The sequence below is a fragment of the Candoia aspera genome, chromosome 1 (genome assembly GCF_035149785.1).
Source record: "Candoia aspera isolate rCanAsp1 chromosome 1, rCanAsp1.hap2, whole genome shotgun sequence".
Lineage (NCBI taxonomy): Eukaryota > Metazoa > Chordata > Lepidosauria > Squamata > Boidae > Candoia > Candoia aspera.
The window spans coordinates 257,581,934-257,606,736 of NC_086153.1; the positions used below are offsets into that span (position 1 = coordinate 257,581,934).

General features: G+C 39.3%; 1 protein-coding gene across 2 annotated transcripts in view; it reads right to left on the bottom strand.

The window, feature by feature from the left end:
• LUZP2 (leucine zipper protein 2) overlaps window positions 1-24,803 on the bottom strand; it is a 376,168-nt gene that overhangs the window by 162,796 nt on the left and 188,569 nt on the right. The window contains exons 2-3 of one of the 2 annotated variants that reach the window (XM_063293139.1): window positions 9,039-9,156; window positions 7,747-7,817 (exon numbers count right to left, since the gene is read on the bottom strand). The exons of the other annotated variant lie outside the window; for it this stretch is intronic. Of the exons in view, the coding sequence (XP_063149209.1) occupies window positions 7,747-7,817; window positions 9,039-9,156 (189 nt within the window). The remainder of the gene's footprint in view (window positions 1-7,746; window positions 7,818-9,038; window positions 9,157-24,803) is intronic. 2 annotated transcript variants of the gene reach the window in all.

Genomic DNA, 24,803 nt, shown 5'->3' on the forward strand with positions numbered 1-24,803 from the left:
GCAAGGTGCCAAATATGGGACCTCTCATTATATCTCAATAATCCTAGGCAAGGTAGATAAAAGCTGGTAGAGAAAGATCTGTCTAAACTTACTCAATGTGCACATAGTCAAGAGAGATCTTCAATCTGAGTCACACTGGCCAAAATCCAACATATTTTATGCAAATGAACAGAAACCCATTCCTACTCAAACATACAACACTCAAACATAATCATGCATACACATTCCCTACTTTGTTCCTCCTAAACCTCCTCCTCTTCACTGCCCACCCCTGCAATAATAAACAGAAGACTGGATCGTAGAAGGCAATGAAAAGGGAAGACTGGATCCTAAATTGGGTGTCAGAGGGAAAAAAAAAAATAGTGGATTCCCAGGTAGGGAAGCCTGGATTTTAGTTTGTGGGAACAGGAAAAAAAAAAGAGACAGGATCCTGGACTGGGTCAAGTCTAGTGTGGGGAGAATGGAAGGAAAAGGTGGGTGTGGCAGCAAAGGTAAAAATCTTGATGCCTAGGCACAGGTAGAGGACAGGATAGATTATTAGTGGGGGCAAAGTAAAAGCAGAGAAGAGCAGGGACATAGAGATGAAGAAAACAGAGAAAAGAGAAAAGAGCAAGAAATGGGGAGGAAGAGGTAGATAGGCTGAAGAATAAGGGAGAGACAGGTGAAATTTATATTTCATATAAATATAGAAAGAGGAAGAACCTTGGGGAGGAAATGAAAAAGGCTGCTCAGAAGCTGTTTCATCCTTTCAATAATGATCAATCCTGCACCTTTTAGCTCTTTTTTAGATATCTGCTTGAATGGGGTATTCACTCCAAAAACTGGACCTGTCTGGGAGAGACCAGATTTATCTTAGGTTTAAAACTCTATTCAAGTCATAAATCTATGTGTGCACATTAATATTCCAGGAGTGGTGAGCAGCCCCTTTTCCAGGAGCATTATCTGTCACTGCACCTGTTGTCTGGTACTATCCAAGATCCATACAGTCCTGATCCTACTATCCTTGAAGACCTTGTTCTTTCCATAGGCTCTGGCTGCAACTATGAGGACCAGTTATACATCCCATTTGTTCAGTGTCATCATAACTTTGAATGGTCACTGAATGAGGACTACCTATACAGTCTTAGTTTCCACCATAATTATTTTTTTATTATTTTAATACAGAAATGCTGCTAAGGAATCACAGTTCGGAGTGGAACAGAACATTTTGAATGGAACTGCCACATATAAAATGTAATAGCTATCACGTACACTGCCAAATAAGGTCAGTGGAGTAATTTCAGAGATCTAAATACTATATAGTTTTTCAGTAAATAAGTTGGGGAACCTCTTTTAGTTGTTCCAGAAGATTTACTGCAGGATAGACAAGACAATACATTAGGACTCAGATTTCTATCTGGTGGGTTCCTATATACTGTTCGATTTACTGTTAGGTTGTTTGATAGTTTGAACATGAAACACATGTGGATCGTTCTTTGCATGAATTACAGGGTAATTATTTTTGCCTTATTTTTTCAATTGGTAGAAGTGTGCCTTTGCAGCAAAATGGATCCTAAATCCATAGATTCTTTAAGGAACTGCTTATATTAGCCTTATTCAGTACATGATTTTCATTGCATTTGCTTGGAGTATCAGAAGACAAATCAAGAAATGTAAGGAAACCAACTCTTCAGCAAAGGATCGTTACCTTGTCGTGGTGCTGGAGCTTGAGCACCTCAACGATGCCATGAGCGAAACTGGGAAGGTCATGACAGAGAGGTCAGACTAAATGCGATCCCTGGGGAAGGTAATGGCAACCCACCCCAGTATTCTTGCCGTGAAAACTAAATGGATCAGTACAACCAGAGATATGTCAGTATACCATCAGAAGATGAGACCCCCAAGTTGGAAGATGGTCAAAATGCTACTGGGGAGGAACAGAGGATGAGTTCACCTAGCCCCAGACGTGATGACGCAGCTAGCTTAAAGACAAAAGGACGGCTAGCGGCCGACGGTGCTGGTGGTAAATGGCGAATCCGATGTTCTAAGGATCAACAGACCATTGGAACCTGGAATGTATGATCTATGAGCCAGGGCAAATTGGATCTGGTTATTGGTGAGATGTTAAGATTAAAGATAGACATTTTGGGTGTCAGTGAACTGAAATGGACTGGAATGGGCCACTTCACATCAAATGTCCACCAGATCTACTACTGTGGACAAGAGGACCACAGAAGAAATGGAGTAGCCTTCATAATTAATAGTAAAGTGGCTAAAGCAGTGCTCGGATACAATCCAAAAAACGATAGAATGATCTCAATTTGAATTCAGGGCAAGCCATCTAACATCACAGTGATCCAAATATACGCCCCAACCACAGATGCTGAAGAAGCTGAAGTAGAGCAGTTCTATGAGGATCTGCAGCACCTACTGGACAATACGTCTAAAAGAGACATTATTTTCATCACAGGAGACTGGAATGCTAAGGTGGGCAGTCAAATGACACCTGGAATTACAGGTAAGCATGGCCTGGGAGAACAAAATGAAGCAGGACACAGGCTGATAGAATTTTGCCAAGACAACTCACTCTGCATAACAAACACTCTCTTCCAACAACCTAAGAGACGGCTTTATACATGGACTTCACCAGATGGACAACACCGAAATCAGATTGACTACATCCTTTGCAGCCAAAGGTGGTGGACATCTATACAGACAGTAAAAACAAGACCCGGAGCTGACTGTAGTTCAGATCACAAACTTCTTATTGTACAATTTAGGATCAGACTAAAGAGATTAGGGAAGACCCACAGATCAGCTAGATATGAGCTCACTAATATTCCTAAGGAATATGCAGTGGAGGTGAAGAATAGATTTAAGGGACTGGACTTAGTAGATAGGGTCCCGGAAGAACTATGGACAGAAGTTGGCAGCATTGTTCAAGAGGCAGCAACAAAATACATCCCAAAGAAAGAGAAAACCAAGAAGGCAAAATGGCTGTCTGCTGAGACACTAGAAGTAGCCCAAGAAAGAAGGAAAACAAAAGGCAACAGTGATAGGGGGAGATATGCCCAATTAAATGCAAAATTCCAGAGGTTAGCCAGAAGAGATAAGGAATTATTTTTAAACAAGCGATGTGCGGAAGTGGAAGAAGACAATAGAATAGGAAGGACAAGAGACCTTAGAAACATTGGAGGTAAATTCCAGGCCAAAACAGGTATGATCAAAAACAAAGATGGTAAGGACCTAACAGAAGAAGAAGAGATCAAGAAAAGGTGGCAAGAATATACAGAAGACCTGTATAGGAAGGATAACAATATCGGGGATAGCTTTGACGGTGTGGTCAGTGAGCTAGAGCCAGACATCCTGAAGAGTGAGGTTGAGTGGGCCTTAAGAAGCATTGCTAATAACAAGGCAGCAGGAGACAATGGTATCCCAGCTGAACTGTTCAAAATCTTGCGAGATGATGCTGTCAAGGTAATGCATGCTATATGCCAGCAAATTTGGAAAACACAAGAATGGCCATCAGATTGGAAAAAATCAAGTTATATCCCCATACCAAAAAAGGGAAACACTAAAGAATCTTCAAACTATGAAACAGTGGCACTCATTTCACATGCCAGTAAGGGAATGCTCAAGATCCTGCAAGGCAGACTTCAGCAATTCATGGAGTGAGAATTGCCAGATGTACAAGCTGGGTTTAGAAAAGGCAGAGGAACTAGAGACCAAATTGCCAATATCCGCTGGATAATGGAAAAAGCCAGGGAGTTTCAGAAAAACATCTATTTCTGTTTTATTGACTATTCTAAAGCTTTTGACTGTGTGGACCATAACAAATTGTGGCAAGTTCTTAGCGGTATGGGGATACCAAGTCATCTTGTCTGCCTCCTGAAGAATCTGTATAACGACCAAGTAGCAACAGTAAGAACAGACCACGGAACAACGGACTGGTTTAAGATCGGGAAAGGAGTACGGCAGGGCTGTATACTCTCATCCTACCTATTCAACTTGTACACAGAACACATCATGCGACATGCTGGGCTTGAGGAATCCAAGGCTGGAGTTAAAATTGCTGGAAGAAACATTAATAATCTCAGATATGCAGATGATGCCACTTTGATGGCTGAAAGCGAAGAGGAACTGAGGAGCCTTATGATGAAGGTGAAAGAAGAAAGTGCAAAAGCTGGCTTGCAGCTAAACCTCAAAAAAACCAAGATTATGGCAACCAGCTTGATTGATAACTGGCAAATAGAGGGAGAAAATGTAGAAGCAGTGAAATACTTTGTATTTCTAGGTGCAAAGATTACTGCAGATGCTGACTGCAGTCAGGAAATCAGAAGACGCTTAATCCTTGGGAGAAGAGCAATGAGAAATCTCGTTAAAATAGTTAAGAGCAGAGACATCACACTGACAACAAAGGCCCGCATAGTTAAAGCAATGGTGTTCCCTGTAGTAACGTATGGCTGCGGGAGCTGGACTATAAGGAAGGCTGAGAGAAGGAAGATCGATGCTTTGGAACTGTGGTGTTGGAGGAAAATTCTGAGAGTCCCTTGGACTGCAAGAAGATCAAACCAGTCCATCCTCCAGGAAATAAAGCCAGACTGCTCACTTGTGGGAATGATATTAAAGGCAAAACTGAAATACTTTGGCCACATAATGAGAAGACAGGACACCCTGGAGAATATGTTGATGCTAGGGAGAGTGGAAGGCAAAAGGAAGAAGGGCCGACCAAGGGCAAGATGGATGGATGACATTCTAGAGGTGATGGACCCGTCCCTGGGGGAGCTGGGGGTGTTGACGACCGACAGGAAGCTCTGGCGTGGGCTGGTCCATGAAGTCACGAAGAGTCAGAAGCAACTAAACGAATAAACAACAAAAAAGGAAACCAACTACAGCATTGTCTTTACTCATGATGCCCTGCCCACTTCATATAGACTGTCTCTGCGGTTTGTTAAAATTCAGCATTTGTTTTCAAAACAATAAAGTTCATAAATTTTAAATGGTTGGAAATCTTCCCTCATTAATCTTGACATTATCTGGAAAATAAGATTGTGTGTTGGTGGGGGGGTTATTTCTTTTGACTTGGCTCAGTGGGGGGTTCATAAAACTCATCTCCTCACTCTGGAGATGATGCCACTTTGCTTGTTTCTTGATGCCTCCACAGTGGCTGAGGCCTGATGTGCTGCTACTTTTATTTTATGTATTTATTTATTCACCAAATTTGTCACCACCCATCCCCTCCCACCAGAGGGACTCTAATATGAAATGTAAAGAAGGCTGCATGTAATGTATCTCTGGAAATCAAATGGTGTCCCATATTTTGTTTCCCATGGAAACAGTCTTCATGCATTTCAAATGCATCATGACAACTCTGAGATGACACTTTTGCTTTGAAAACGGCAAACAGTATCTGTTTCTAAAGAATGCAACTTCTCCAAAGCCTTGAAAACAGGACTTTGGAATCTATAATGTTCATTAGTTTTCCACTTGCTAGTTAAAAATGAAACTGTTTAAATTAGATGCCGTGTAAATTCAGATGATCTTGTATGGGGGTCGGGGGAAGCAGTTCCACAGCTCAACAGAGAAATTCCTTAATGGCTGAAGGTTTTGTTTAAATATTGTTTAAAATTCTTCAAGGAGAATAGAAAATGGATAAATTTATTTCCCATACTAGGGTAAAGACTTTTCTCCCTTTTTTCCTTTGTTGTTTCAATATTTGTGCTATAAACTTAAGCATACAAACTGGTCCTACTCCTAAATTGTATTTTTTCTTGCCAGACCCTACAGAGATGCATGCTTTGAGGCTACAAATATATCCAGGTAGTCTAGCTGGGGCTACAGATATATGCAGGTAGTCTAAATCAACCCAAATTTATTTAGAAACTTGATAATATTGCAATGGTAGTGAATGCACATAGATCGTAGCTGGCAGATTGCATTGTTGAAGTTCTATGTATTTGGTTTTGGGGTTGTAGACATTTCATTCCCCTACTTGATAATATCATCATTGCAGGGGGTTTGGAGAACTGAGGTTTGTTGCTTTGTGGAATTAATATAAATTTCCATCTTGGATGCATTGCATGTGCTTGGATGGGATGGTCCTCTGAGCAGATGTTGTTTTGCAAGTGATTGTGTTGCTGTGGTTGATAAAGTGGTGGTTCTGTCTAATATCTGTGTTGGTTGCTTCCTGTAGTGATTGGTGGTATTGATACCTGTGTGATGGGATGGCTTGTTGACAGGATGTTGTTCTTTTCCTGGGACAGTTGCATTACAGTTGGTTAAAATTGTAGTTGTCCTAATCCTATGGAGACTCCACACAAGTAGTGCAGATTCTGTAGCACAGATGTTTTCTTGCAACAGTCTTTTCAACTTGGACTCCATCAAGATGTGCAGACCTGAGCTCACCAAGAATTATCCTTCCTGGGACTGTTGGGAGTTGAAGTCCAGATATATGGAAGGCATCCAGGATGGGGAAGGTTATCCTATAATATGTGAGGGACAGTGGGAAAGTCTAGAAGGAATGAAGTATAATGAACAGGGTCTTACCCACTCCTCACTGTCTTAATTGTCTTGGGCAAATGTCCACATATGGCCCTCCCAATTAGAAGTTAAAAAGAAACCTGTCATGAGTGCCGTTGAGCTGAAGACATCAGCACAACAGCACACATGACAATACCGAGGAAGCAGAGGAAGGGACTTAAGGTAAGCATAGCACGCACAACAACAGACACAGACCCCGGCCGGATGATTCAGCCATCAGGACACAAAAGAGGAAGAAGGAAAGACAAAGACAGGGCGGATCACGAGGCACACCTAAGCTGTCAGCAAAGCGCAACGGAGATCGCCCAGCTGACAGCAATCACCGGCTGAAGGAAGAAACAGATTATGGGCAATCCCGGGGCACCAGCTGGGGCCCCGCAACCCTTCACCTACCGGCACGAAAGCATGCAGGACAAAGGGGGGATGACGCAACCCAAGGTGAGGGGGCGCTGACCGGCGCGGGGTATTTAAACCCCGCACCGGCGCGCTCCCTTCACTCTCAGCTTTTTTCGTGTCTAGCACTACGTTTGAATAAACCGGAACCTGCTCTTCTCCGAATCAGCATCTGTGTTTTACTCAGCGGTAGGCAGCGCATGACAAAACCACACTACTTCATCTCGGAGACTGGATGCTGAGTAGTTACCCCATGCTGTACAGATATTCTTGAGTTGAAAGACATTTAGCAATATAAAAGTATACTTTTGATATATGCATTAGATTTCTAGATTAGCTCAGGCTCCTCTCGATCCTCTGTCTTACTATAGAATAGGGACATTTGTTCTTGACTTTCTGCACATTGCTTCACCATGACCTTTGTCACCGATCAGCTTTAAAATTTTGAGAAGAACCACTGTAGATTCTATCTGCCAGACAATGTAAACGTTTTCCAACACTAGAACATTGCCAGAAAAATAAGCCTGAAAATATGCACTCAAATAGTTTCTGATTAGCCTTAACAAAAGGAGAATTCAGAGCTGAACTGTCTAACCAAGATTCTAACCTTGTTCTTTCTTGTCCACTTTACTACTTGCAAGAGGTCCCCCCCCCCTTCCATTTTTACATCGAAATGTGAAACTAGTGTTTCAGGTCAGACTGTTGCTTATATATGTCCATTTCTTATATGAATGTTTTGTTTTGCTGACCAGCTTAACAAGGTAAGAATTCATCACTGTTTTCTGTTTATATGAGAAAATATAATCGTTAAGACAAATAAGTGCGGAATCATACCTTTGTTTCTGGCCTAATTCCAAGAGCTTCTGTACATCACTTTTGGCTGATGCCTCATCATTTTTCAAAGACTGGTAACAAAGGGAAGAAACCAGGTGTTACCAAGGAGCTCCTTAAAGCTTTCACCACTAGAATTATTGTGACCTTTGGTATAAAGTACATTTTATGAGAGAAAACAAACAGAGAAAGATTTGACTCTGTTCTTCCGTTGCAGGTCTTAACAGCAGTCTCAAACAAATTTGGTTGTTCATATGGCAGAAACTGATTTAAAATGAACTTGAACATCAAATGCATCCAAACATCAGTACATGTCAGGGAAAGTTTAGTTCTTATCATCATGCTTGGGCAGGACTTGTCATGGTTTCCCAGCCAAATATTATGATGCACTATCTTAATATTGACATGGAGTCCAAAGTATTTTTGTTACATCCCCCCTTATTTTAAAATCTATATTTCAGAAACAGAAAGAACACTTCTGTTAGAAAATCAATGCCCTTGTTTTTCATATTACCAGTTGGATTTAAGACAGGGAAAAAAAGACCTTGGTTCTTCAACTCATATGCCCTTCTGTCTTCACAGAGCAAGTTTTTGAGAATGAAAAATGAAATATTAGAAGTGATTTTATATTAGGCTTTCTCTCTTCTCCATCTGTTTGCCTTTCATTCACCACTGGACCACTTATGGAAGAAGGGCCAGAGAAGTCTTCTCCAAATGACCCATGCCATACCAGAGACTCAAGTCTCATTGGTAGGAAGAATTGGGAATTGAACATACCAAGCTTAGGAGTGAAAGAAGTGCCGGTGATGATCAGAAAGCAATACTAACAAGAAAAGAAAAAGGGAAGCAGAAGGTTCAAAGTTCTTTTGAAAGTTTCCACTAATATTATATTAATACTCATTTTAAAAGGCTGTCATAATTCTACAGAAAGGCTGAAAAGGGGAGATGGCATGAATGAATAGGCAAGTATCCATCCAAAATTCCCATCCCCTCCATCCTTGTGCAGAGAGGTCTGAAGGTGGTTGGTAAGTCATGCTTGTGTGAACATGATCAGAAAAGACTTCATGCAGTGAGGCCATCTGAGAAGGCAGATTTACGGGTCATGTGGGCATTTCTACTGCCACTTCAGAAGAAGCCCACAGTGAAGGGGAAAGTCAGGGAAAGCAATTGCATCTTTATCCACATCCCACATCCACATTTAACCCTTATGTGAGCAGAATAAATAATATCACATAGCCAATAACAAATGCATTTTGCAGGTATAGAAGAGGAGGAGGAAAGAATTAAATTCTGACCTGAAGGTTTACTTTAATTCCCTCAAGCTCTTTGGATGTCTTTGACAGCTGGCGAAGTATGTTGCTTCTTTCCTTAAATACTTCTTTAAGTTGTCTTTCCAGCTCTTCATAGCCCTGTCTAACATGTTAAAAAACAGCAATGAGATCATCTCAGAATAACTGAAGCCACAAAAATACAGCTGAAATTGTGGAATTGAATACTAGAAATTATACCTTGGGTTAATTACTGCAGTATCCAGTTCCTCTACTGACAAAAAGAGGATTGTTTAGTTATCTTTGTTAGTCCCTGATCTAAACATCCACAGCCAAATCCTCATGTCTTTAGGATAGCAGCCTTAATATCTGTTAGTCTTTTGTAATATACTATTTTCACTCAAAAATTTGCTTATTCTAACTGGCATCTGTGGGACAACATTTTAAATTCAACAAATGTTACCTTTTGGGGTGACTTTAACATTGAAAATAAAGAAATGGAGAAAAATAAATGTTGGGAAAAGTGTTCAGCTTGGCTGTCTTATGTACTCTGTGCCATTTAATATTAGTGCTCTCTTGCTGTTTTATCTACATGTTCCCCAAGCCTATCCTTTTTTTCTACAAAGAAATCAATAGCAAAGATACATTCAAAGCTAGGAAAACTAATACAATTCAATTCTGAGTCTGGAGCCAATATCCACATGCAGAGGAGAAAATAAAGCAGATGATGATGATGATGATGATGATGAGGAGGAGGAGGAGGAGGAGGAGGAGGAGGAGGAGGAGGAGGAGATAGCTTGGGGAAAAAAGCCAGTGCAAAAGGGGGATGGATCAACAAAATATCCTTCCTGTTGCAACACTGAGAGCTACTTCCTCCAAATGTAATCAAATGATATTGCAATTATAAGAATGACAAAACTTTCAAACAATGCACTCTTCTGTAGATTCCAAAGCATCAGTGATAAAGGATGGAGTTACCAGAGAGTAAAGGAAAACTTGCTTACTGACATAATCTGGAAAGAGCAATATATTGATCTTTCTCTCATCAGTGTTAAGCAGACAATAAACTCTGAACTAGTGACAAGAAAAAAGAACTTACTACATTTTATGTAGATGGGACCTTTATCCAATCTAAAGTTGCTTATTCATGAATTAATAGAGCTAGGGAATGACGTGACTAGGTAATTCCAATTTTATCACACTCCTACCTCCCTTGAAATGAACATAAAGGTCACTTCATTTGTGAAACAGAGAGAAAGCTTTACCTTTTAATCACTGCTCTTGCATTATTCCAAGGTTTACAACTGCTGATTTGGTATGGTCATGTTATAACAAAACAGACAAGCGCTGCACCAGTACTAAAAAGAGATTCTCTCTGTATGTGCAGCTTAGCATTTTAAACTTGTGTAAAGCACTATAGTGGCCACAGGAATAAAATAGAGTTTACTTGTGCTGTTCCAGATGCTAAATGCATTTTTTGGCAATAAGGACGACCATGTTACAGAAAAAGGATATACGCAAGTAATATAATGATCATCTATGGCTATGCATATTCCTGGAAATACCCTAATGTGAAGGGAGGAGGGAAGAAGGGAAGAGTTGGAAGCAGTGTCAGATCTCTTGGGCCTCAGACAAGCCATGGTGAACCAGGTGCTGAAACTAGGGTTTGTTTGTTTTTTTGCCAGTCTCCTGTCATCTGTCACTTTCCAAGTCTAGACTTTAGCTCAGAAGCCAGCCTTAGCTGCAACCACAGAAATGCCCAAAGCCCATCTTGATTTCTTCCTAAGATTACTATTTTAAGGATTCTTGTTAGAATATGAATGACTGCAGAGTTCTGATCTGATAACCGAAGACTTGGATATTCAAATGGAAGCTATGTATTGGGCCAGTATAAATCAACTGTGATTCAATTCCAATTTGAGTTTCAAAGAGGTGTCAGTCACTTTGAATTTACAGTATGATTCAGAAATCAAGAGTAAAGCAATCTGATTTCAACCTCTACAAGATTTGAGATAGATAGATAGATAGATAGATAGATAGATAGATAGATAGATAGATAGATAGATAGATAGATAGATAGATAAATATCCATCCATCCATATGCAGATGCTTCATTTTTTGCAGAATGGGATGAAAATAGCAGGGAGAATAAACTTTAGGAGGAGTTTATTGCCAAGTTCAGTGCCAAGTTTCCACTGTATCTTCAAGGGTTTTCTTGCAATATATATTTTAGTATATTATTTCTGCACAGAGATAGTAAAAAAAAAAGTTTTTTTTTTTTTTTTTTTTGCTTTCCAACGTTTGGGAAAACGTTGAGAAATAACCATTGACTTGTCCTTCTAGGGTGGTGTAGTCTGCTATTTCTGATCACTGTCCTTTCTGCCATGCCAAGCAGGGTTGGTATAACTGGTTGGCAAGTTTTGTCCCTTATGAGTAGGATGTCCTTATCACTGATTTTAGCAGGGTGTCAAACTGAACAGATCACATTGGTAAAACTTGGCCTCTTCTGAAAGAAGGAATTGGAAGAGCAACTGTTGACTTGCCCTTGTGAGGTAGTATAGCTTTGCTGTCGCTGTTCACTGGGGTCCCATAGGTGCCAGGAACCTTGGCCTATCTGGCTGGCAAGCTTAAGAGGGATCCTCCCATCACTTACAGGACTCAGTTGTGTCAGGTTTGTGGACTGATGGTAATATTCTGTGTTTGTTAAATTAGCACAGGAAGCAGGATCAGATCGGCAGAGTGAAAGAGGCTACCACAGAAGAGGTAGCATTTGTAGCCTTGCCATCCCCTATTCTTACTGTAAAATTTAGACCAGTGTTTGTGATTGTTAGCATAGCACCCATTCACTCATTGTTAGAAGACTTAAGTCTCCCCCAGTTATGAAGAACATAGAAGTAAAGTTTGACCCAAGAACACATCCTGGGCTGGTTAGATTTGCATCAATGTTCAGAGTGCTAAGAGCTGAGTTAAGTTGAACTATCAATTGTATTAGTAGACCAGCATGGAAGCAGCAGTGCCTATGATGCATGTGTCAAAATGAACAAGATGGTGAAAATGGCCATCTTGCCTGTTTTCTCTGTCTCTCTCTCACACACACATGCCGCAGACACTGCTGCATGCAAGTATAACATTCCATTAGCACAAGAGCGAACAACATTAAGGCTTGTGGTCAGCTACATTAAAGAAGTTGAGGGCTGAGAGAGTGAATGAAGCCCAAAGCAGTATTAGCATTACCATCCCATACCCTTGCCCCAAACCTCTGGAGGCAAAGCATTTCATAAGGTGATAAAATTGGCCAGCTACGTATCAATGATAAAGACTTCATCACACTACTCAAAGTCTTACATGTGCATCCTCCACATATGGAGGTGGAGTTACAGTGTTGTATATTGTCTGTAGCAAGCTTAACAGTAGCAGAAAAACCATCAAAACTATGACTCACTTCACATGTCTACAAAGCTTTTCAGAGGTCTCTGATTCAACTTGCTGCTTCAAAGCAGGTTCCTGCTCTTATTCAAAAATCTGCTTTGGAATGATTCTTCCAGAGTTTTGTTGAAGCAAAACATCCATTTGAAGCTGTCCACAGACCTTATTTCATTTCATCTGATTTCATTTCATTGATATCCCCAGATAAATGTAGCTCAAAAAATAATATTTAATCCTTGGACTCTATTGCGACAGAATAGAAATATTGCGTATAAGCAGCAAGCAAACTACCACCCTTTTGTTTAAATTGCTATTCATTGATAAACATTAAACAGCCACAGAAAAGGATGTTTTTTCTAGAGCAAAACTTCACAGCTGGCTAGTTCCATCACAAAACTAGCTCTTGTTTATGCCTCAGAGAGCATCAGTAATAAACCATTAAAATCAGTGATGCTGTGAGACTCCATGCCATTTTCATAGCATGTGACCTGTAAAAAATGCTTATAACTGATTATCTCAGTTTCAGTAAACACAACCAGATGTTTCTGAACTTTTCTTTTTGCACTTCTTCTTACATGTTTGCTTGGTGTAAGACATCCATACAGGACTACTGTAAGATACCCTGGCTGATGTCTATCAGTCATTTTGCTGTATTTTTATTTAAAGGATTTCAGTAGTTTTCTGTTTCCATGATACACCTTTTTTCCTCAAACTGTCCATGGAATTTGGGATTCTCTGAAAATTTATCAGAGGTTCTTCAGGGAGATTAAATCAGCTTTCCTGAATTACACAGTAGCTTGCCCACATTACTGATCTTGCCATGTAATGCACCATTACACTAGAAGTAAATAAGTCCTATTTGTGTTAAGCACTGCATGCCTATAGTTACAATGTTTTGGAGGAAATGATGGGTGGGCTACAGCAGGGGATGGCCAGCCACAAAGTCCAGTATTTAAGGTTTTCACACCACCCTTTTCCTTTTCCAAACTACAGGTCAAGAAAGAGACAGAAATTTCTTAACTAGTAATTTGCATGGAACATTTGCAAAACAGGTTTTGAAATCAAGTCAAGAACTGTTGAAATTAGTCTGAGAGTTACAGGTTATTCACTCCTAGACATAGGGACATTTGCAAGGGGTGGTAGTGGTAAAAAACAAACAAGCAAACACCCTCAAAATTGCAGACACACACTTGGAAGGGGTGGGGCTTTGACTGTCAGACTCTGTGCCAAAACAGCTGCTGTTTTGAAACCCCATTCCCATTTCCAATCATGCATACACCTGCCTACACAGAAAGCTTACTGCAATTTTATAGCATATTTTCAGGTTTCAGAGGTGTACAATGTATAATCTAGAATTTGTCCTTGGACATATAGTCAAAGATAGAAAACAGGAATCACCCTCAGTACAGAATATGTTCCCTAATTATGGACTTTGGAAACCATTGTGGTAAAGTAGCCACTTACAAGCAAAGAATACAATAAATATTTGAACACACTTAAAAGGTCCTTCTGGGATGGAAAGATAGCCAAAGCAGTTGTGGCACTTAAAAAAGGAAGGCATTTATTCTAAAATAAGTTTCATGATTCACATCATCAAATGCACAGAAGGGAATACTTGTGTACTGCTGATTGGATGGATTGGAGAAATGAAAGTTGGAGGTAAAATATTAAGGTAACCCAGATTGGAATCCTCCAGTTTATTCACTGCAACCTGTATTTCACAAAGCATACAGAATGTGTATGAGCAGAACCAAACCAATTAACAATATCCAGAGACAGATGTAGAGTATACAAGGCATTTCTAATTCAATCCACTTCACATTTGAAACACTCTGATCTCAGGAACGGTGTGAGGTTGAAACAGCTCCATTTGAGTTAGAGGAACTCGATCTTTGCCTTGGAACATTACCTAGTATTTCTCAGAGCAGCTTGTTTCATGTTCAAAACAGCTGTTTAGCACTCAAAATGGGACATTTTGGACTCCAGGTGAGGTATTTTGAATTTGAAATACTTCAAATTCAAAAAGTTTTGTGTATCTCTAGACAGAAGCATAAAGTACACCCTGCCCTCAAAAAAGGATAAAGTTTATTAAGGAAGGGAGATACTAAAAACCCTATATCTGAGCTTTCTACCTTCATGATAGGGGGAAAAAAGAGGGGGTGGAAGGAAAAAAAATAAGGAAGTACTCTATTCATATGTAGAAAGCACTCTGGAAAAGAAACCCTAAGAATGTCAGTCTTTCAGTTAGAGAAAGTAGAGAACAAACAAGGACTTTTCCCTTTATTCTAGTGGTTAATGGAATAAAATATGCAAAAAGTCAACATTTCTGAAGCTGCGTCTCCAAAACAAATAGTGAAATTGATAGAAAATGAAATGAGGGCTTGCAAATTAAGAGATTATTTAGAGTCCCAACATACCCTTCTAAAGAAATGTATGATATTGAAACAATCTTTGTTTGCATGGAAGGACAATTTATCAAATGCTACTTTATGCTCTGATGCGTTTTTAAAACCAAACCAAACCTTGATTAAAATTCAGAACAATTCAACTTTGTTTCCTTTCTACCTGAAATGACAAGACACACAAATATTGTCTTCATTTATGCTTTCAATAGCATTATTCCTCATGTTTCCAGTGCTGCTGACATGAATCACAGTATGAACTTAAGAACTATAGCTTTTCTTGTGGAACAAGGTCAAGCTGCATGCCAACATTTATTAACACAATATTTTCTACATTTTGAAATGTGACTCATTGTTCTGAAATCAAAATCAGGGGAAAGGGATTATATGAGATAGGAGATACAGAAAATGCAGAAGGTACTAGCTTTAAGATATGACAATGGCCGTTGAAAAGCTGAAGGAAGGGAAAGACCCACCAATAGAGGAAACAATAGCAGATTGGAGAAACAAACAGACCTAACATAAGGTAATTGCATATGTTCATATCAAATTTTATTATAATTGTTCTCTCATACACCTTTGGAATTGTTCAATACATTCCCCTATGAAATCACTCTACACTGTAAGCAGGGTAGTGTGTAGACTTATACTAATGATTGAGGGGACAACAGTAGAATGATTTGCAAGATAATCTCTTGAGTAGAAATTCTAGCTTGTATAGAATCATGGTCAGGGTAAAACTGGGGTTGAATTTATTTGTGGTATACTAGCCAAAAACTATCCAAACTGACCGATACATTCCTTACAATTAAAAGGGAATCCCACATATGCACTGATAATGACAAAGGCTAGTAATCTAGTGTGATCATTCTCTATATTACTAAAAAAACATTATGTGAAAGTCTTGATTGATTAAAGGCATGTTTTGGGGGGTGGGGCAAGGAGAGAGGATAATATTTATGAACTCATCTACTGATGATCAAGACATATGGAAGCCTGAGACTTGATATGTAAGAGGAGAAGGTTGGGTCAACATCAACCTTATTAAAAACCCAATCAAAACCCTGAAATACCTGGCTATTTCAGAAAGTTTTTTGGGGGGGTTGAAGAAATGGTGGATTCCCACCCTCAAGCAGGTTATTGTTATAGAGAATGTTATTCCTCAGTGAGACTAATGGAACTTTATTGTTATTACTTGTTTTGGACCATGGTATGCTTATTTATTGTTTTAATATGTTTCTGTTTATTGTATTGGAATGAATTCCACTTAAGATTCATCTGCTATTGAAGCAGCCTATAAATTGCTAAATTACATTTTTTTAAAAATGGTAAACAGCATGAATCAAGAAATGAAATAGTTATGTTTGATGTGAGACTAAGAGAAAGGGGGAGACTGTAAAAGATCTAAATGAAACTAATCTGTTCCTGTGAAGTGGAATTGATGAATACATACAGGAATGTGAAGATGTAGACTTAATTTTGAATGCAATGGCTTATGGCAATCGGAGGGAGCCTTAAGCAATCTGCTGCAGATGCTAGTATCCAGTGGTATGAACAAGCGGTCACTCTGAATGGCCTGTAGGCAGAATTAGCATTCAGTGGTGAAACTGAGAAACCCCAATGTATGCTAGTTGTGCCCAAGGAACACTTGTGGCAATCTCAGTTGTGTTACTGGATGCTAGTGCTAGCCACAAATCAATGTGAGTGACCTGAGACAGCCATGACCAATCTTGAAGCAGCCATAATGTCCAGCAGTGTAACTGAGAGGTCCTTCTCCTGAGATTGTGAAAGAGCCATGTGGAGCAGAGTAAACAGTATGAGCCAGATAATTTGAGTAGGAAGACACCTTCTATCACTAGCCAAAGTACTTACTCTGCAAAACAAGGACCAGTTCTCTCGCTTCCCATCAACACCGATTGGGACTGGCCCCAGAGGAAGGAGGTGAAGCAGTGCAAAACCGTGCCACCCACCCCCAGCTCCCTGAGCCAACCCAAAAGGATACCATGGTCAATGGTATCAAGAGCCTCTGAGAGGTCAAGAAGAGCAAGGATGAATGCACTACCCCCATCCCACTCCTGCCGGAGATCATCCATAAGTGCAACCAATGCCATTTCTGTCACATATCCGGGCTTGAAACCTGACTGAAAGGGGTCCAGATAATCACCTGGTTGAGACAATTAAGGCTCATTTGGTTGTATACTTCATCACTTAATGACTTCTAATACAGAAGGAATAAAAATAATTAGTTTTCAGGGATCCTCTAAATCTATGCATTTTTACTGGTAGATCACTGGAGGCAGAAACCAGTCTTTTAATATTACCAAGAAATTATAAATTTCTGTCCTTTAATTAGTCGTTTCCTAAGCAATATTGTTCTTTCTTCCATTTATAGTAATGGTATGTAACCTCCCAAAGCAGTTCCTAGGTACATGCAGTTAGTCATAATAAGGCCAACAACGCCTGTTCCTACTACTGCAGAAGTGACCTATGATGACCTGCTATGGCCTGTATATCAGCCTTCCCAGCCTTGAAGTAGTTAACTACCTCAGTGATTAGCATTTTGCTCCTTTAAGTCAGCATTTATGATGCTGGATCTATAGCATCTACTGTATGATTATTAAAGACTAAAGAAGCTCCTAAATAATTTAGACAGTAAGAGCAGGGTGTTGTAGCTCAGAACAAAGAAAATTGCTGTTCCTTGGTGCTGGGAAGCTGCATTACAAAACTAAGCAAGGAACCCACGAAGCTGCTGCTACAGAAGTAAATCTCCCATAGCAACACAGTGGAGCACAGTGGTGCTGATTTTTTTTGTTTGTTTCTAGTTCTCTGCAGGATCATCCAGAAACCTGGTTCAGACCCTGCCACCTAGAACTGATAAGGAGAACCTGGGCTGGCAAAGAGGCATTGCACTATTGTTATCACTATCATCAATGCAGTTGAAATCCTGGGCTTATGAGAAGAGTACAGAGCTAACGTTTTGGCCCTATTTTCTTTAGAGAATTGCTCATCATTTTTGGAGAACAGAGGTCAGGTGATCCAATATCATATTATAATATAATTGATGATAACTATGAAATTTATGTTGTATGACATTATGGGGTAGGGACCAAGAGGCAAATATGGCATTCTAATCTATACCATAAGAACACTGTTTATGCTGAACAATTCTGAGAATCCAAGTAGGCTAAAATGTTGATTATCAATGCGAGTTACATAAATTACTATAATGCTATTTAAAGTTGCCTTGAAGACTTCAAAGTGCTAAATGTTAAAGAGGCTTAAATACTAATTCATCTTCACTGCTGGGATAAAGGGATTTCAGCTGGTACCCCAGAGAAAAATATTATTGATTGCTTTCCATTGCTGTCTCTGATCTGGAAAATATTGTTATGAGAGTCAGTCTTGTAAGTTTCAGCACATTGTACATTAAAAGCAAGTGATAAATTTTAAGAGGAAATTTGTAAAACTGCCTTACTCATTCCCCCACCCAAAACCAAAACAACAACAAAAACATACTTTCTGTTTCATGGCAATTTAGCAGTTCATTATTCTCATGGACTGATGTACTGTATGGTCCCTTGGAGGACTATATAAGAAAGCACATGTTTCACATTCACATGGTCTTAATGCCTGGCACCACCAATTAAAAGGGGTCATGGTTTTAGGCAGCTCTCAGGGTAGAACCAGGCTCTGTGCTGGGATATTAATGCCTAACCCATTAGATCTGGAGAGAGAGCATGCTATGGGTCCCGTCTGCTAGGAATTTGCCCTTGGTGGGTCCTAGGAGGTGGGCCTTCTCTGGCATGGTGCCCGCCTTATGGAGCATTCTCAAAGTGAGGTTACCTCCATCCCTGCTAATGTTCCAGAAGTCCCTCAAGACCTGGCTATGTGATCAGGCCTGGGGCTCCTAGGGGACCAGTAACTTTCTAAGATGGCTCCATTATTGCAGTTAATATTCACTCTCTCCTGTGCATTTAGTTTTTTTTATATTTTAATAATGATTGTTTTTATATTTTTTAATAATGGTTTTATATATATATATATTGGTTAACTTTATTGTTTTCTAACAATATTGTAAATAAAATGTATTGTATTGCATTGTTTTTGACCTTATAAAACAAAGCCAGGAGCTGACTGCGGGACAGATCATCCATTGCTCATGTGCAAGTTCAAGCTGAAGCTGAAGAAAATTAGAGCAAGTCCAAGAGTGCCAAAGTATGATCTAGAAAACATCCCACCTGAATTTAGAGATCACTTCAAAAATAGATTTGATGCACCAAACACTGATGACCGAAGACCAGAAGGGTTGTGGGAAGACATTAGGAACATGATATGCGAAGAAAGTGAAAGATCAATAACAAGGCAGGAAAGAAGGGAAAGATCCAAATGGATGTCAGATGAGACTCTGGAACTTGCTCTTAAACGCCGAGTAGCTAAAGCGAATGGAAGAAAGAATGAAGTAAGAGAGCTAAATAGAAAATTTCAAAGGGCAGCTCGCAAAGATAAGGAAAAATATTATGATGAAATGTGCAAAGACCTAGAGCTAGAAAATCAAAGGGGAAGAACACGATCAGCATTTCTCAAGCTGAAAGAGCTGAAGAGAAAATTCAAGCCCGAGTTGCTATCCTTAAAGATTCTATGGGCAATACATTAAATGACGCGGGTAGTATTAAGAGAAGATGGAAGGAATATACAGAATCACTGTATAAAAAATTGCTAGTGGATGTTCAGCTGTTTAAGGAGGCAGAATGTGATCAAGAGCCATCAGTACTGAAGGAGGAAGTTCAAGCTGCACTGAAGGCATTGGTGAAAAACAAGGCTCCAGGAATTGATGGATTACCAAGTGAGATATTTTAACAATCAGATGCAGCAGTGGAAGCACTTACTCTTCTACGTCAAGAAGTTTGGAAGACAACGACCCGGCCAACTGACTGGAGGAGATCCGTATTCATGCCCATTCCAAAGAAAGGAGATCAAACAGAATGTGGAAATTATCGAACAGTTTCATTGATTTCACATGCTAGTAAAATTTTGCTGAAAATAATTCAACATTTGCAGCCTTACATCGATAGAGAACTACCAGAAGTTCAGGCTGGATTTAGAAGAGGACGCGGTATGAGAGATATCATTGCTGAGGTCAGATGGATCTTGGCTGAATGTACAGAATACCAGAAATATGTTTACCTCTGTTTCATTGATTACACAAAGGTGTTTTACTGTGTGGACCATAACAAGTTATGGCTAATGTTACGAAGAATGGGAATTCCAAAGCACTTAATTGTACTCATGCGGAACCTGTACATGGATCAAGAGGCAGTCGTTAAAATAGAAAACAGTGACACTGAGCGGTTCAAACTTGGAAAAGGTATGTGGCAAGGTTGTATACTTTCACCCTACTTATTCAATGTGTACGCTGAACAAATAATTCGAGAAGCAGGAATGTACAAAGAAGAACGGGGTATCAGAATTAGTGGAAGACTCATTAACTATCTGTGATATGCAGATGATACAACTTTGCTTGCTGGAAATGAAGAAGACTTGAAGTACTTGATGATGAAGATCAAAGATTGTAGTCAGCAATACAGACTACACCTGAATGTGAAGAAGACAAAGATTCTCACAAATGGACCAATAAACAATGTCACAATAAATAGGGAAGAAATTGAAGTCGTCAACAATTTCATTCTACTCAGATCAACGATCAATGCCAAGGGAAGTAGTAATCAAGAAATCAAACGATGTATTGCGCTGGGAAAATCTGCCATCAAAGACCTGTCTAAAGTTTTCAGAAGTAAAGATGTCAGTTTAAAAACATAGGTGAGTCTTACTCAACCATGGTCTTCTCAATTGCCATATATGCCTGTGAAAGTTGGACATTAAAAAAGGAAGATAGAAGAAGAATTGATGCATTCAAATTGTGGTGTTGGCGAAGATTATTGAAAATACCATGGACTGCCAGAAGAACAAACAAATCAGTTTTAGAAGAAATACAACCAGAATGTTCCCTAAAGGCAAAGATAACTAGGCTCTAGGTTCCCTAAAGGCAAAGATAACTTTGGGCACATCATCAGGAAAGACTCATTGCTTGAAAAGGACATCGGGTTTGGTAAAGTCAAGGGCCAGCAGAAAAGAGGAAGACCTTCAATGCAATGGAGTGATACAATTACTGCAACAATGGATGCAAACATTGGAACAGTCTGGCATATGGAGCAAGACCAAACAGCATTTCGTTCTGTTATACATAGGGTCGCCATGAGTCATAAATGACTCGACAGCAACTAACAACAACAACTTTATTGTTGTACACCACCCAGAGTCACTTTTTTGTCAGATGGGTGGCCATAAAAAAATGATAACTAAATAAATAAATCAAGGCAAGAGTATGTGCTGAAGAACCTACTAGGAATAAGACACAAACAAAACAACAAACAGGAAGACCTCCTCTCTATAGTGGAGAGGTTCACATTTGGTATGCTTATGAAGCAACCACATATTAATGTATAATGAAATCCTTAAAATATATTCATAGTTAGCTTTCAACACACTTAATCATATATTTTTCAATGCCCCGACTTTAAGTGTTATAATGAATTAGTACTATGGTTCCTTGTTACCAAGAATAGTGGCAAAGGGGAATCATTTATCCAATTCTCTAAATTGGCTCCATTGTGGATCTTTGATTCATGTCATAAATGTCTGCTACAGTATCCCTCACAAAGTACATGGTGTTAGTTTAGTCAGCTACTAAAACATTAATATTATTAAGGTGCATTTCTGCCATGTGTGAAAGTTCTAGACTATTTTTATACAATTCCTTTGGGAAAAGTTATCAGCTCATGCCACACTGGAAAATCCTTGTTTCCCTCGATTGCTTTTTCTTCTCTGATTTTTTTTGACTAGGTCGCAAAACGAGGAACTATGATCAATCATCAGCACAATTTTGTTCTACACTCACTCAGGTGACCATAATTGTTAGTGAATGCCCACTGAGCCATCAGATGTCTTCTAATGAAACACAGAAAAAAATAATTTTAAGATTATGGGAGAAAGCTTCATTTTAACAGAGAAGCCTGGCTTTTGGAATCGTTTTCCTCCACTCTGGGCCACAAGACCAGGAGAGAGAGTAGCTTAAGAGTGGAGCAGTTAACAGCATTGCAAGTCTCTGCCCAACTGCCTATCCCGTAAGAACAGATGGGTGACATTTTTCTATATTTTTTCTCTGTAGGCCCCAGCCAGATTTGGCTCAATTTTTTTAGCCTGACTTTTCTTTTGCCAGATTTTTGTCCCCCACCCCACCCCACCTTTGATCCAGTTCTGTCATATTTTCGGAGCTTTATCCCAGTCATGGACAACCCTGCCTCGTTTTAGATAATTGCTTTCCAACATTCTGTAATGTTAGAAAGAATAAAACACTGTAACTTGCTAAATAATAAAATAAAAACTTGCTCACTATAGCCATTTCCTCACTAGTGATTTATAGGATCTCATAACATCAACCCACCATAATTGTGGCTGTATAAAGTCTGTCTTCATTACTGATACATCAACACAGCAATAGTGGGATGACACTATAAATTGGTATAAATCGCTGGAGCCAAAATGACCTATATTTAGTGTCATTGTTATAAGCCAGGTGAATAAGTGGAAGCATATGTCCCCAATTGAAAGCCAAAAAAGGGAGAGGAGGAAGAAGAGAAAGAAAAGATATTTGGTCCAGTCTTACTCTCATTAATGTCTGGTTGTATATAATTGGACATAATAGGTATTATGTTTTTCATGGCCTTTCTTAACGATCACTAGGACATGGCTCTTATAGCTTATTTGCTGATAGTGGTGGTATTTTTCTCCCTTGTATTTGAATAGTATTCCTGTCACACCTGGATATGATAGGAACCAAAGGTGCATAAGTACATTTTCTGAAATTAGGAGTTGTCATCTGCTGAGCTGGCTAGATATGCTTGTTTGAATGTATGTTTGTTTTTTTTTGTTTTTAATCATTCAGTCTCAGTTATGAATTCCTTCTGGATCTGATTTAGCTTTTGGGATGAACACTGGCCAGATTTACTGATCACTATAAATTATCCAACATGATTAAGTAAAGAAAGATTTGCATGACATTTCAAGATGATCTCCTCAAGGTAAATACTGTAAGTAGAAGTGGCATATATAGTTTGATTTTGTAAGCATAAAGCAATACCAGTTGGAGAGGGGGAAAAAATCCAGATTGCAAAGGCACATTATAGGGTCAGAATTGAGAGTGATTTGAGTAGGAAAGGAACCTTGGAATTGTGTTGGAGAGGTTGTTAAAAAGGTGAAACCAGAGTAGGGCTGTAGTTCTTGTTTTAAAAAAGGGAAAAGGAATTCCCGGGGAGTGGGGAGGTATGGATTGACAGAAATTCCAATATCATAATGTTCTTAAATAACACTATAGTGCAATTACATTTGGAATATCACACAGCTCCATCACAGCTCACAAAAGAGATATTGCCCAGCCGGCTAAGCTGCAGAAAGGAACAGTGACAATTGGGTGATTAGAGGTGGGGCTAGAGCACTTTCCCTATAAAGAGAAACTACAATTCGTAGAGTGTCTAGGTTTAAAAAGAAAGAACATAAGAGGCAACATATTGGACAGTTTCCCACCATTTGGCTTGTGTGTGTTAGAGGCAACATGGCTGCCTCCCATTCCCACTCCCACCCTTAAATAGGAAATCTGCCTGCCCCCATAGGCTGAAAATTAGTTCCACTGTTTCAGTGACATCACTGTGATACTGGAAGGCCTGTCTGCTGAGTATCTGAGTTGCAACCCCTGACCTCTCAAAAGCTGATTACCCCTGATGTAGATAAATCAGCTGAGATCTTATGTATTTATATGAGTAAATCCATATATTCTCCTCTGATTCAAAGTGGACACCATGTAGTATATACCGAAGAGGATGATCAAGATAAACAGAATACCATTTCTTTAACACGCCTCTCAAGCTGGCAGATTTTGGGGATGTTCTTTCATTCATGTTGGGTGGGGACAGAAACAAGTTCTTAATGTTCCTTTGCTAGCTTTGCCACACCTTGCCAAGTGTTGTTAGACTAGTTCCATTTTTGTCACTCTTCAGCCAACAGGCTTTTGGTGTTTAAACTGGCTTAGTAGCTGGATTTTAATCAGTTGGGTGCGCTTTGTTTATTTTTATTCATACATTTTAAAATACATTTTAATTATGTTTAGTTAATTTGTATGTTAATTATGCTTTTATTTTGATTCATTATTGCTAGCTGCCTTGATCACCATTTCTGATGCAAAAGTGGTGTATAAATTAAACAAATACATATTCAGTAGTACAGTTGACTTGCTTTCCTACTGAAAAGTTTTTATATTAAAAGTTCTTCCTGCTGACTTCCAGGGAAAAACATTGAACTGAAGACATTTCCAGTAAAAGTGGAGCCAACAACTGTGGTGGAATGAAGAGCCAGTGAGTAGACCAGCTCTTCATAATTCTTCTCTGGACAAGGAGAGGTCTTGAGATTGCCCACAAGTGCTCCAGACAGTTGCTCCTTATGAGGAGACCTCAAGACACTGGCCTCTGGTGGGTTTAGGGCTCTGGGAGACAAGGGAATAGCCATCTTGCTCAAACTATGGTTGGTGCCTTTAAAAGGAAACTTGGCTCACATACTTCCTTTTCTAATCACTTTCAGAAATTGCTTGTTAACTGCTTTTCAGCTATTAAGAACCAAGTCAACAGCAAGTCTGAAAACACTGGGTGAGTTTCCTTCAATCCTCAGCAAAAGAAGTTTTAAATACAGGTTTAAGGACTTTTTTTTTTTTTTAATCAACAGCAAAAGAGTGGTTAGAACTTCGATTTTGGAAAGTTACAAGTGGACTAAGGGTCCAGATGGATTTGAAATAAGATTTTAGAATTATTATAAGAATTCTTCCCATGGAAAAATGCTTTTGTTTTGAATTCTTGTTTTT